The following is a 15,563-nucleotide window of genomic DNA, read 5'->3' on the forward strand; positions in this document are numbered from 1 at the left end:
TTGGGGCGGGGCCTTCAGTTTTTGTTAATGTGGCCCTGTTCGCCCCTGAACTGATCCCAAAGACTCGTTTATTAATTTTGGGTATGCTTTTTCATATCTGAAGTTCATTTCTTTTTTTTTTTTTTTTAGTTTTTTTTGGTTTTTCTTTGTTTATTTTTCATCTTTTCTTTATCTTTCTAGAAAGAAATTGTACATTTCCCGGTCAATCTAAAGTCAAAAACGAAAACTAAACAGAAATAAGATTTGTTGTTTTCTTATTTTTTTGAGATGTTGTTTTAACTCATCTTCTTAGTGGATGTTGTGTCTGTGTTGGTTTGTTTGTTTCTTTTGAATAATAGCTAATGTAATAACTATTTAGTTCATTCTTTTACTTTTATTAAAATTGCTTGTTTTGGCTTTGTTTTGGTTTAATTATTTTTTTTTTTTTTTGTTTTTTGGTATTTTGTTGGTTTTTGATATTACGAAAAAAACATAGTTAATTCATTTATTCTTCTTCCTCCTCTTCTTCTTCTTCCTCCTCCTCTTCTTCCTCCTCCTCTTCCTCCTCTTCTTCCTCCTCCTCCTCTTCCTCCTCATCCTCCTCAGCCTCCTCATCCTCTTCCTCGACAACCTCCTCCTCGACCTCCTCATCGTCTTCAACGATATCCTCATCGGCCTTGGCATCCTCCTCACCCTCGGGTGTCTCGGGCTCACCGGCCTTCTTGCCTGGTCGTTCGCCGAACCATTTTGGCAGTTTGGCTATGGAAATAGAGAAATAAATATATCAATCACCACATACATATATGTATATAATCAGATTCATTATAGAATTGATATTAGAAATCACGAGACAATAACGAAGACGACGACAACGATAATGAACAAAATTTCAATTTTTTTTTTCGTTTTTTGTTTTTGTTTTTGATGACTGTGTTTTGCTTTGGTTACTTTTGAACCGTTTTTCTAAGTCTTTTTTGTCAAAGTTTAACTTTAGTTTTTTCTTGTTGTTATTAAAGTTTACATACATTTTTGACGGCCGGTGTATTGTTCCTTCTTCTCATTCCAGATCTTCTCGCTGGAGTCCTTGGAAATTTCATCCCAGCCCTGTTAGTCAGGTGGGTGGGCGTTTGCATTTGCATGTGTGTAGGTGTAGGTGTGTGTGTGTGTGTTGTGGTTGTTTGTAGGTGTGTAAGTGGCGCAAGTGCAATGTTATTATGAAACATTGAACACACAACAATTTAGGTTGACATTGAAAACAGAAAAAGTTAACATAGAAAGAGAAGAAACCAAAAAGAAAAAATAATAAAAAACAAAGAAAAAGTTACAAATTAAAGTTAGAATGATTTTCTATGGCCTCAAAAGTTAAACTAATCTAAATAATAATCAAAAAAATATAATAGTAATCATAAAAAAAATGACCCAAACGTTTTTTCCTCTATTTAAATGGGGACTCTAATTCGGAAACAAAATCTGAATGAATCTGAATTGAATACAATGAACAAATAGCACAGAGAAAGACAGCATAGAAAACAACAAAGAAGAGTAGTAGACATATTCGGTTTTTTTTTTCGTTTTTTTCCCATTAGGCGCTTACATTTTGAGCGCTGAGTAAATCTTTCCTGTCTTTCTTGCCAGGTTTTTTCTAAAGTTTCCGCATAGACCGTATTATAACCCTACAGATTATATATATATTTTGTTTTAATATTTTTAAACATTGCCCAAAAAATATGGCCAAAGAAAAGAGAGAAAGTAATACTATCAAGTAACGAAATACTTACACCCTCGAAGAGTTTCTTCTTGTCATCATATGAGCGTGTATCCACACGTCGCTCATATTTGGAGGCGACTTGAATCTTGGGCTAGAGACAGAGAGAGAGAGACATGTTATTAGCATTGCAAGAGGGACTACAAATTTGTAGACTTACCGGGTATTTGCCAGTCAAAGCTTCGGGGTCTAGACCTTTCTTCAAGGCTTTGTGCCTGAGCTGTTGCTTCTGTCTTTCCTTCAACTCTTTCAACTGGAATTCATTGATGATTTAGCATCGATTGTGGTTATTGGTATTTTAGTGGGTTACTTACATCGTAATCCTGACGTTTCTGCCTTTCTTCCAAGTCATACTTTTCAGTTTCCAATTTGACAATGAGCTCCCACAATTCCTGGGCCTTCTCACGCAGCTTGGACTCGCCGAAGCCCTCGATGGCCAATGGCTTAATGCGGAACGATAGCGAGATTTTCTTCTCCTCCTCCAGTTGTTCCTTAGTCTTGTTACGTTCCATGGCGGCGGACGAGAGTCCCAACTAATATGTGCATGCGTTTTTTTTGTTTTTTGTTTTTGTTTTCGGGACACAGTTCATTGTGTTTTTTTTTTTTTGTTTTTTGTTTTCGGTTTTTGGCAGGTTACGTATACGTAATGTAGGAAGGCACAAGTACAGTTACAACAAGTGAGAGACACACACAAAAAGTGAGAGAATAGAAATAGACAAGATGCACACAAGAGAGAGAGAGAGAGAAAGTAACATAGTGATCGCATGATACAGTTAAACATGTGTGTGTGTGTGTGTGTGTTGGTGTTGGTGTTGGTGTTCGGGTGTGCGTTCGGATTGGTATTCGTTTTCAGGTACGTTTATTGTGCAAGAGAGAGAGAGAACATAAAAAGAGAAACAGAAAATGTTTTGTTTTTGTTTCAAAATTCGTGTGTGTGTGTGTGTGTTTTTTTGTGGTTTTGTATGTATTTGTAGTTGTATAGGTAGGCGTATGTATGTATGTATGTTTGTGTGTGTGTGTGGTGAGTTGTGGTAAAATGAAATAAAATGATATAAGCCATGAATTAAGAATGGATTGAAAAAAAACACAAAAACAAAAAAATGTACATATCGAAACCAACAAAAATGTTTGGATTGGATGAATGGTTTTTGTTTTAAAAACAAAAAGTAAAAATTATGTGTGTGTGTGTGTGTGTGCGTGTGGATGATGAGAGAACCCAAAAACAAAAATTCATGACAATAAAGGAAACGAAAACGATAATAATCAAAAAAAAATAAACGACAAAAAAAAAAAAGAAAGGAGGAAATGGTCGTTTTGGGGGGCGTATCAGTAGGCAGCATTTATGGAATCTCATATAATTACCACGCCTGCCTCCTTCTTGGCAATGGTGAAATTGGGTCCCTTCTTGTCCTTGTCCTTCATGGCCTGCAACATGGCTTGACGCTTCTTTTCGGCCTCCTCGAGACGCATGCGCTTCTCTTCGATTTCACGCTGCTTCTTCTCCTCAGCCTCGCGCACGCGACGCTCCTCCTCCTCCTTCTTGCGCTGGGCCATCTTTTGCTCCTCCTCGGCACGGGTCACCTTACGCTTGGCCTGCTTCTCCTTCAGTTTCTTCAACTCATCCTCCTCCTTGGATCTCTGTTTGCGCCATTCGCTGATATATTCCTTCAGCTGTTCATCGAGATCGGAACGCTTCTGATCCTGACGCTTGATGAACTCTGGATCGCCCTCACCTCTGCATGCCGGAAGACAAAACAAATGATCATTTTAATATCACACGTTTCACAAAACACATCAATGCTAATTAATCGATTAATAATATTATGAGATATTATTACACACTACTTAATATTACTACAAAATTATTAACAATTATCAAAATGATGAAAAGCATTAGATCAATTCTATTCTACAGAAAAAAAAAAACAGAAAGAGATTTAATTTTTTTTGTTTAGACTACATTCTAGTTAAAAAAAGAGTCATTATATTATATATCATTATAAAAACATACAGCAAAAAAAAAAACGGGGGAATTTTCATGGTGTATTATGGTGAGTTGTGGTGAGTTCTTGTTGACGGGGGTTCTGGGGTGGGGGGAGGGGGTTTAGACTACACAATGAGGCTAAATACATACAATACATACATTTACAATAATAATTATTTATTTTATTTTTTGTGTGTTTTGTTTTTCTAAGTTGGTTAAAAGTTGCTAATTTTTTTATGTTTTTTTTTTTAATTTTCTTGGGGTTAGCATTCTTTGAGTTTTCTAATTGGTTGTTGTTTTATGGCTTTGTTGTTGTTGTTGTTGTTGTTTGGTTTTGTACATTGACTTACTCGGCTGGTGTCTGAGGTGGTTTTCTATAACGTGAGGCATTTTTTTGAGGTGGCAACAAACATGGAGTTGGTGATTGATTGATTGATTGATTGTTTAATTGATTTCATTTACACATACATATTATTATTATATATATATATATAAAAGTATTTTTTGTTGTTGTTTTTTAATGTATGTTGTATATTTTTTTTTTAGAGAAATTTTTCAAAAATAGTTTTATTTTTTTTTTTTAGAACCACGATGAGAGTTTTTTTTATTTTTTGTAGAAAAAAAAACAAAAAATATAGGTAAACCATTATTTGCAAAATGAAAGAGAGAGAGAGAGAAAGAGAGAGAAAAAAATAACAATAAATTATATGGTAAAGTACGTATTTGTTGTTTTTGTTTTGTTGTTGTTGTTGGTTTTTTTTTATTTATTTTTTTTATGTTTTCGCTGATTGTTGTTGTTGTTGTCGTTCCAAAAAGTATAAAAATTGTTTGTTTAATCAAGGTTTTTTTCAACTAAATTCCAAGCAAAACGAACTGTAGGACAAATTGGCAAATCGAGCAAATACGAAAATTGGTAAATTGAAAATAATAATTAACCAAAAAGGATAAAAAACTTAAAGACATTCATATACATTCCGTATCTTCGTTTTTGGGGGGAGTGGGGCGGGTAAGAGGGTCGGCAATTGGAAAACATTCGGTATCCCCCTATATATATATATGTATATATATATATAGATATTGTTCGATTTATGATTTTTGAACAAACTTCTAGCGAATTCCCTCTCTTTATTTTCTTTTTTTTTTTTTTTAATTTATTTTTGTTATTATTTTTTTTGGTTTTTCATTTGATGAACACAATTTACTTACTTCCTGTAAATGAGAAAAATCGTTGGGGAAGAAAAAGAAAGAGAGAAAGAGAGAAAAACATTGATGATTTAACAAAAAGGAAAAACGAAAACACATTTTTCTTCGTATAAAGTTTCAAAAAAAGAAAGAAAAATATATATATAAAGCCAGGCCAGCAATAGGCGAAAATTACGAAAATTTTGTGTTTATTTTTTGGTTTTTTTTTTGGGAATTGGGTAGGGAATGGAATGAAAAATCAGGAAATGAAAGTCATAAAGCAATATGAAACGAAAATGCGAATATGAAATGAAGAAATAGACGGACAAATGAAGCAATTTTCAAAAAAGAAAAATGTACAAGAAAGATACAAAAAAAGATACAAAAAGAATTTGAAAAAAGAAATTTCTAACCAATTAAAGTTTGATTGACAAGATTTTTCATTCCATGTTATACGTATACGTGATATTTATATATATATAGAATAACAGATAATTACAGCTAATAGACAAAGACAAAAACAGCGGAAGAGAGAGACAGAAAAGACAAAGAGATACAAAGAGAGAGAGGGGGAGGGGGATAAATTTGGAAGGACACAGAACAGCTTTTATATACAGATAGATCGAGAGATAGCTAAAGATATTGCCAATGTGTAGATTTCTGGATTTCAATTTGGATTTTGAAGCAGCTCGAAATGTTTGCTTGGGCGAGGGGCGTTAGTAAACTTTTGTGGTGGGAAGAAGAAGTGTTTGGGGCTGGGCGGGGGTCGGGTAGGAAGGTAAATACGGATTTCTCTTAACTTTTTTTTTTGTTTTTTTGTGACACACACAACAACACATTGAAAACAAAAACCAAAAAAAAAAAATAATAATAATAAAAATAACAAATAGACAACAAAAAAAAACAAAATGAAAAGGAAACTTAACAAATCAAAGTAAAAATTATATAAAATATATGTACATAAACAAATTATTTACAGTCAAAAAAAAAAAAAAGAGGACACGCACAAAACAGAAAGAAATAACAACAAATTGGTAATTTTTTTTGGTAAGGGTGGTGGTTGGTTGGGGAGGTTACATAAAGAGGGGGGAAGGGATACATAAATTAAATTTTCACAATATTTGTATATATAAATTTTGTTTTCTTTTTGCATTTGCAAACATTGACAACACACACAAACAGACAGAGAGAGAGACAGGATACAGTAATAAAAAAAAATAATAATTACAATTAAAATAAAAAATTTGGACAAAAAATAATAATAATACAACAAATACAAATAAAATACATATACGCTAAAGACAAAAACAAAACAAAAAAAAAAAAAGAGTTTGGCATATGTACAACAACAACAAACAAAAAAGGGATTTATTGTTGTTGTTGTTGTTGTTGCTGTTGCTCTTGTTGTTGGTTTTGCTACTTACGTCTCCTCTCTGGTCTCCTCGACAACCTCCTCCTCCTCGGAGCTGCTGACGTGATCGTAATTAAAAGGAAATTTGTGTTTGGTTTTTTTTTTCGTTTTTTCGGTTTTTTGGGTGTGGTGCAAAATCAAAATTCACACAAAGTGCAATTGTTGTTGTTGTTGTTCGTTGTTCGTTGTCAGGTGTCGTTTATATGGTGAAAGAGACAACAAAACGTTAGCAAAAAACATATTGAACAAATAATGTTTCGAGGGGTTGATGGAGGGAAATGAAATTGTCATTTCAGGATATTCCATTTTTTGGTGGTGCAAAGTGTGGTGGTGGATGGTGGTGGGGGTGGTTGGTGGGATTTGGTCCGGTTGATCCATAAATGAAAATAGAAATTGATGTCGAGAGAGACAACAACAAAAAGAGGAAAAGGAGCACAGATCAAACAGATGTCGAGGGTTTTTTTGTTTTCAAAAATTCATTAATTAAGTTTAGTATAAATAAAGTAGTAGGAAATCATTTGCTATACAATTTTTTTTTGGTAAGTTCTTATTCTTATTCTTCGGCTGGCCGAAGTGGCTTGAGTTTTTCTTGCAACTAACGGGAAACTTAACTATGTCTTGACTTTAAAATTTTTGGTAAGAAAATGTTTCAAATCACTCTTGAAAGCAGACAAATCTCAGGAGGGAAATGGACAGACAGGAGAGAAAGGGACAGACATGACAGTAAGGGAAAGACTTGCAGAAATTTTGGATATTTAAAGGTTTTAAATGTGGAAATGGGATTAATTTAAAGAAGAAAAGATTCATATTACATCTTAGGTAGATTCCCGGTAGCTGCATTAATACCTACAACTACTACTATTAATACATACATACATAAATGCGTAATGTAAATTATCTAATTAACTATATAATATTTCAATAGGCGTATTGAAAACTTGAGACAATTCAATATCCTTGAGTAACTTCTGATACGTCCTTGATTGTTTGTTGTTTATCATCTTTAACTTCTTCTTCTGCTTAATTGTTTATTGTTTGGTTTTTTAAGTAGTTGTTAAATTACTTACGTGTACTCTTCATCATCGGACATGGTTACGGTTTAGGATTGAAAAAACCTAAAAAAAATAAAAATACAGAAAGGAAGTGTGTGTAAGAGAGAGAGAGAGAGAAATAAAACAAACAATGAATATTATATACTATAGGTAAATCCCAACCAAAATGAAAAGTATCAGCAGTAATAGAAGAGCCCCCAAATACAACAACAACAACAACCAACAAATCAGAATACAGAATACAGAATATATATATATATAGAGTATAAAAAGTTGTTTTCGCCTTGATCTATATTTAGTAAATTTCTATATATGCTATGCCTGTCATAAGAGATTCACATAACACACACACACACACAAACACACACATATCGCATATATCTACATATATGTATATACAAGTTTCGATGTCTATGTATATATATATATATATAGGACCAGCCGGCAACAATGTTGTCCCTCACATCATAATTTTTGTTGTCTAACTTAAAACTTTTTTTTTGGCCCCAAAAAAGATAAATTTAATTGTGTTCTCTGTGTGTATGTGTGTGACTATAGCATGATCAAATGAGCGAGAGAGATAGATAGAGAATGTGAGAGCAAAAGAGATAGCTATATATGCCTACAATATCCATCCTTTTCTTCTAGAGACTTTTTTTTAAAAATAGCCGCTTGAATGGTATTAAATTTCTCTGTGTGAAAGCTCTTCTAGAGCTTTTTAAATTCATAAAATGAAAAATCTTTAAAATCTGTCGCAGTCTTTAATTCTGTTTTTATTTACCTTGGTAATTAATTCATGAACTATATATATACATATATATATATATATATATATTATATATGAAACTCTAAAATCAATTAAGAAAAAATTATCAAAAATTAGTTCAATGACTGCAAAAACGATTGTTTCCTCCCTTTTTTTTTCTATTTGTCTTTTACTTTTCAGATTCCTTATTTTTTCGATCAAATAGTATTTATATATATCTTCTACAGATCTAACTCTCTATATCTATATTTTAAACAATTATTTCCTATCTCTCTCTCTGTTCATTTATCATAAATAACAACATTATTAATAATAACATTTTTTTTAATAATTTATTGACAATTCTCTATCTATCTCTATCTTTTTTTCCTTGCTAATTGTTTTTTTTCTCTAAATAACATAATTTGATAGGCGAATTTTCTATTAAATTTGTTGTTTTTTCTTTGTTTTTTGATTTAATTTTTAATTTTGATATTTCTGTTTCTTCATTTTTTTAAGGAAACTTCTATTTCTCTTTCTACCTGGAAGTACCTGGAAATTTTCTGCTCTTCATATAATTCCTATCCATTCATATATCTATCATAATTCCATCTATTGGAATTTCGTATTCCCCATTTTCAATATCTAACATTTCCTTCTTAAGTCTTTTACAATTGCTCTATATATTATGGATCCGCCGTGTATATTTGTATATATATGTATATATATAGGAAATAGTATATATACTATATCTATTTTAAGAATTGCCAAAATTGTCCAGCATTCCGAAATTGGTTCTGTTTGAGCTAAAAACTGTTTCTACTCTCGTTACTTGATTTCTATATAGTTGGGTGGGTGTTTTTTTTGGCGTCTGATATATGGCTAAGAGTTTTGGCCAAGGTAAACATACACACACACACACACACACACACACACGCTCACACACATTCACTTGGTGAGATTATTTTTAAAAATTGATAAAAGAAAAAAAAAAATACCAAAACGGAAAAAAATAAGAAGAAAAATTTCGAAATTTTCTCAGATCATATAACACACACTCTCTCTCTTTCTCGAGCTCTCGATCTCTTGGTATGTGTGTGTGTGTGTGTGAGTGCGAGTGTGAGCTCTCAATTTAAAATATATATTCCTTGATTCTGTATGTTGCTGTTGTAGTTGTTGTTGTTGTTGTAGTTGCTGCTGCTGCTTCTCGTCGTTGCTGTTGCTTTTGTTGTTGTTGTTGTTATTGCTGCTTTTATTGTTGTTGCTTGTTGTTGTACTTTTTTCTTTTCTTTTTTTTCCATTTTTTTTTCAGCCTGCCCGGGGGCATTTAAATTTAGTCTTAGAATTAAAATTGCAAGAGAAAAAAAATTTTAAAAAAAAATGTATATGAAAACCAAAAAAAAAAAAATTTAGAGAAACTTGAAAAAAAAATTGTGTTTTGTTTTTGGGTTTTTTTTGGTCACCCTTTTTTGTTTCACTTGATTTTATACAACAATTTGCACTTGAAAAAAAATTTGAAGAAAAAGGATTATATAACAAGAAAAAAAAAATTGTTTTTTGTTGTAATAGTTTTCTTTTTTTTTTTGTCCTTTTTGTTACCAAGGATTTTCGTTTTATTTTTTATAGTTTTTTTTTTTTTGCTTTAGTTTATTTGATGATTTTGATTTGATTTGGTTTTCGGTTTTGAGATTATTATTACTGTTCCGTTTTTTGTTGGCTGTTTATCAGTGGTTTTCCTTTTTTTCAATTCTTTGAACACTTGGAGAAATGTTGAACTTACTTAGGGCAAAAGAAACAAATTTGAAAATCTCAACTAATTTGTCCGAGCAGCTGACGTCGTAGGAGCGAATGCTGCGGTTCGACTAAACAGACTGATGATCCAAACTGTTGCTACACGTTATGTTAAAGAATTTTCTGTGATGTGCGGAAAAGCTAGGTAGGATGTTTTCCCCACATGTGTGTGTAAATACACACATATGCAATATGTAGACCGATCTCTGCCCCCCTCTCTTTCTAACATCTCTGGTGTGTGCTCTTTCTCGCCCAAATGCGGCATAGAACGAATATTGTGGTGGGAATAGTCTAGATATATTCGTATCGATGTGGCAACAAGTGGCCCAGTTGATGGTAGGGGGGAGGCCTGAGGCCGGAGGAGGGGTCGGGCGACTTGTTGGTGGGTGGCTGCAGAGTGGGTGACGGGGGCGTGGGTGGCAACACAGATTTGAGAAAATTTTTCAATTTTCAGGTGGGCTGCAGCTGAAACATAAACTTGTTGAAAAAAAAGCAAAAGAATAACACGCACACACACACAGACACACACACACAGGCGAAAGGAAAATTCCAAAACTACAACAAAAATGTTGAAAAACATTTTCCAATTGGCTGGCCGAGTTGGCAACTTTTCCTATATATATATATATATGTATAAAGATCGATGTATGTATGTTTGTTTGTTTGTTTATACATATGTATAGTATATCTGTCCATATCCATGACTTCGCTGCACCCCTCTCTGCCTACCCCCTCCGTTATCCCATAATATAGAAGATATCTTGTATATATATATATCTAAATCGGGGGCACATTGTGCGTTGGTGTATTTCGCTAGCTTTTTTAAACGATTTTTGTTTTTGGAATCAAATATCGTGTAGCATAAAAATTCACATACATTTAATTGTGTGTTCTCTCTCTCTCTCTATATATATATAATATATACATTTTATTTGTAGAAATATATATATAATCCTATATGCATGTCTGTGTATTATATGTGAATTTAAATAGAACATCTAATGAGTGACTTACAATTGATAAATATGTAATCTTTAACCAACTGGAGAATCTAATCTAAACTGAGATCTCAATCAATTGATTACTGCTGTTTCTCAGTTTTGAGTCAAAATAAACATTTCTATTTGGGAAATAAGGATTAAACCTAAGATGAAGTGGCTTCCCACCTTATAAGGCCCATGAAAAAACTGAATTTTATTTGGTCTTAATGTTGTTCCTTGAAAGGGCAAAACATAGTTCAAATTTCTAAGTTTTCATTTTGACCCAGTTCAGTTTGTCTAACAAGGGGAACTTCAGGTATGCGAATCACCGATTTGGATGAATTTTGGATATGTTGTAGAAGCTGGATGAAATATTTCGGCGCACTATTCTATATTTTCCTAATAAATCGGCTTTAAAGTTATAGCTTTGGTGACTTATACATAGGTAAAACGCCGAGAGGACTTCAGGCAGCTTGACGGTGTAAGGGGTAGAGGTCCTGCCAAAAATCGTCGAAACTCTCTGGTTTAAGCCCCGCCCGAAACTAGAGTTAGTTTCGGTCTTTCATTTTTTTATAAGCCAGACAATTCAGTTACATTTTAAGTCTTTATTTTATTTGTCTTGATATTATATAGCATAAGAGGAGACATTTATAGGGGCTTATTTTTCTCGCAATTTATTTTTTTACAAAAATTACTCAGAGGTAAAATCAAGTAAAATTGATTAAAAATTTGCTTCAAAGTGGATTACAGAGCATGTTTATCTTTCATTTATCGTTGCCCTCTTGCAGAAACAAGTACAGTGAAACTGCGATACAATGAACTTTGTTATAATGAACCTAAATATAAGGATCTTCTTCGAAATTCGCTATAAGGAACCTAGATACTTATCTTAGCTCCTTAGAACTTAGCCATAGCGACAAACTCTTAATATAGATTTTCATGTAAAGACCATTGCAAAAAAAAAAAAAAAGCCATATATGTATCTATATAAATCTATATAAATCATTTTGCAAGTTCCCTCAGATTCGTTATATCGTTATTTTTGCGATGCCACAAAGTCCAACTAATTCTTTTTTTTCAATTTCGATTCAAACTACAGTAGTTATGCCGACTAAAGATCGATGAGTGATTGGTTGGTCCCAATACAAACTTATATGAAAGGGCCTTCGGTTAGTACTTCCGAATAATGGTCCCTTAAGCCACGTTATAACCGGATTCTACTGTATCTCATACAACGAAGAATTGAATTCATTTTCTTTTTCTTTTCTTAGTTGAAAAAAAAAATACTAGTTTTAAGTCAATTAGTACAGTAAAACAAGTTCAAAAACCCAAAGATATATGCGAAAGTCACATTTTTAATTGACCTCAAATTAAATTCTAATTCTAATCTAAATTTGATAAAAGATTTATGTCATATAGATTTTCTTAGTTTTACTTCTAGTAACAAAAATTTTCAAAATTTTGGAAATTGTATCCCATTTGGATTGCCGGTTTCAAATTGTGGCCTTCTTTGGCAAAATCAAACTGCTATAGCTAAATTGACAAAATTTGTGATGCATTATCTGAATTTGATGACCATGTGAAATCTATAACTGTTAACATATTATAAACTATTAATCAAATTATTTGAAAGTCACAGAAAATCAAAATAAAGACACGAAAAACAAGATGTCTTAAAAACTTTTCCGCTGACCGAATAAGAGATTCCGAAAGCGTTAAGTAAAGATCGCAATTGTTCAGAACAAAAAGGCGACTCTGATTTTTAAGCCATGTCAATTGAACTGAAAATCGGGCAGACAAAAGAAGTCTTTTATGTATTTCTTTTACTATTTTACTACTATCTTAGGTTCCAAAGCAGAAAACAGAAAGAATTAAGATCAAAATACTTAAGGAAACTGTTGAAAACCCTTAAAATTATATGACTTTACAAGATTCAGATAACTAAAGCAATATCATTTCAACAGATTTCTGATCTCATACAAATTGCCATTAGATCCAATGTAGACTTACTTGTAGTAGGTACTACTATATAGAATGTATTATAAGCCTGAAACGAATAACTTGAAACGATCCACCGAATATTTAATTCATCAACAATTGATTATTTTCATGATTGATTAAAAGAAGACTCAATAATGTGTCTTTCATATGCACATTATGTTGAAAATGTAAGCCAAACGTCAAGTAAAATTTAAAATGACTCTAAACGGAGTCGTAATCATGTCCCATAGGATCATAATTTATGATTAGAAAATTAGCTCATTCATGACAATTCTAGATTTAATATAGATTGTGTATGATTAGGTTTGACTGGGGAAGTAATTAGATTTGAACTCTTTTATAAAGGACAAAAAGTTAAGTCTTGCATTGAAATTTGAAATTTTCAGGGGTTCTTTATATATTCAACCCAAAATCTATTGCAATAAGTGAATAACTTATATAGTAGCTAACAAACGATTTGGTTTTTATTCCTATTCACTTTCTTCATTAAACTTTTGAAACATTCATTTAGTTGCATCTAATTGAACTTAAAAATAGTTAAGGCTCAACTAAAATTGAAAAAAAAACTAACTAAAATTGAAAAAACTAACTAAAATTGTAGATAATTATATATTGTGTGCAATGTTGTAAATTCATTTTGTTTAAATGAAATAAAAGTGCATACATATACAATTTTGTATGGATGTGTATGAGTTTATTCTATGATATCACCGATTACATTTGTCTATATCGATGTATAATATATGTAGGGAATATCTGTATATATCTTATTCATTCATTGATATAATCTCTCTCCAAACGCTTTTTGTTTTGATTTTCAGTTTTCATGGCACTGGGTTTTCTCTTTTTTTGCCTTTTTTTTTCTTTTTTTTTGTTTTGTTAAATTTAGACACACATTGTTGTGTGCTTCTATGTTTTTTTTTATTCTTTCTGTGTGTGTTTTTTTTTTTTTTGCCGTATTGCATTGAGACATACATATATCCCTGTATATATATATATATATATATATAAACATACATACATATATAGTATGCTAAATCGGTTAAATGGTCTACAGATTGTCGCAAAGTTTTTGCATTTTGCCATTGTCGAACTGAAAGTTGAAATGTCAGAGAAATGTGACAAAAATTTTGTTGTAGACCTCATAGGGCTGATCTTTGCTCGATATATGTATGTATATATACAATCTATATATAGATATTCTGTATATGCAGAATATATTTAGATAGATAAACAAGTTTTTGGGATATATATATATATATATATGTGTGTGTGTGTGCTGGTTGCTTTTCTCTTCGATTTCGATTCGCATCATTCTCAACATCAACAACAATAGTCCGAGTTCGAGTATAATCAGGGAACAAACAAATAGCACAGTTTTAGTTGGATTTTCTTCTCGTTCTTCTTTCATTTTCATTTTAATTTTATTCTTTTCTTTTCGGCCTTTTTATGTGTGTTTCTATTTTGGGGTCCTTGTGTGGGCGATGCATTGCCTGTTCTGCCTTCGTTTCCGAAATTAAGGCAATTTTTTTCTACATAGACATTTCATACACATATTTTTCAGTCTATCTATGTGGGGCGAAATGTTTACGACTAACATACATATACATATATATATACATATGAATATCTAGTCATATATTCTATTATATATATACATAAGTATGCGCTCAACTTATATGCCTTGGCTATGTGAAGAAAACGTATACATACTTTCAAATAAATCGTCGACTGAATTACATTTTGGAAACATTAACAAGCAAAATGAACACATATACATATAGAAAATTATTGCAACTGCTTAAACTCAAATACACAGTTGAGATCGGTGCTAATTTCCATTAATTTTGTATTCTATATGCTATATATATATCCCCTCATATAAAATGAAATACTGTATATTTGTTTAAACATTTCACTTGCATGCTCTTAGAAACGTTAATCCTAAAGGAAATATTAAGTTTACAAATTCCTTAAATATAGAAAAAAAGTTATTTAAGTTCCCAGTTTAACTGAAAGTTTTTTTTACAATTCATCTTTCAGCAAAATTGTCTTATCCCGAAATAGTTTGCACAACAATTCATGAAAACTTAAATAATCAAAAAATTTGAACTATTTTGGCAACGCCTATTATTACCGCCAATATTCGAGCATATTACGTATACGTAATTACAGACTTGCATTTCAATTAGGCAAAATTTTATCGTCCAACTAAGCAAATATAAAGTATACGCAGAGTGTTTCAGTGGGTATAATTTATGATATTCTTTTTAGAACTTTACAAATTCGTTTTTACGAAAATGATAATATTAATTTAACATGATATTTAAAATTGATTAACTAAATTTAAAGAAATAAAATTGCTAATTTTGAAACCCAAGAACAAACTTAAAATCTAATTAAAACTCAATTTCTCATTCTATGTTAAGGAAGCTTTTGTTCTCAATTTCTCAAGTGTTTGCTTGATATAAAAGGTATAACCCTCTTCAAAATCGGTTAAAAATTGTCCTAAAATACAGTCCACAGGAAAAACGGAAGTTGATTTTCTATTGGCGTGTTTCAAATAGGCAGATTGAGAAGAATAAATTGTAAAACTCGACTCGATCAGTTAATATCAGTACTTAATATCTTTCCTTTGTAGTTTTCCAGTTCCATTTTGCTGTTAAGTGCGGA

At 31.7% G+C, this 15,563-nt stretch overlaps 1 protein-coding gene across 13 annotated transcripts; it reads right to left on the reverse strand.

Annotated features, from left to right (window-relative positions):
- Positions 1-237: 237 nt before the first annotated feature.
- On the reverse strand, positions 238-9,992 carry LOC6644794 (troponin T, skeletal muscle). 13 transcript variants are annotated; one of them, XM_015177950.3, is made up of 10 exons: positions 9,899-9,980; positions 7,389-7,436; positions 6,335-6,376; positions 4,079-4,102; positions 3,110-3,479; positions 2,059-2,277; positions 1,905-1,997; positions 1,758-1,838; positions 1,005-1,083; positions 238-738 (listed from the first exon to the last, which is right to left on the reverse strand). In XM_015177950.3, the coding sequence occupies exons 2-10, from the start codon at positions 7,409-7,411 to the stop codon at positions 485-487; spliced, it is 1,185 nt and encodes a 394-aa protein (XP_015033436.1). In that variant the 5' UTR covers positions 7,412-7,436; positions 9,899-9,980; the 3' UTR covers positions 238-484. The 13 variants fall into 13 exon arrangements, with proteins under 13 accessions (XP_015033436.1, XP_002067610.1, XP_023032639.1 ...); XM_002067574.4 differs by having other exon boundaries at positions 3,107-3,479; XM_023176871.2 differs by having other exon boundaries at positions 3,107-3,479; positions 6,331-6,376.
- Positions 9,993-15,563: the final 5,571 nt, after the last annotated feature.

Source organism: Drosophila willistoni (genome assembly GCF_018902025.1).
Source record: "Drosophila willistoni isolate 14030-0811.24 chromosome XL unlocalized genomic scaffold, UCI_dwil_1.1 Seg142, whole genome shotgun sequence".
Taxonomy (NCBI): Eukaryota; Metazoa; Arthropoda; class Insecta; order Diptera; family Drosophilidae; genus Drosophila; species Drosophila willistoni.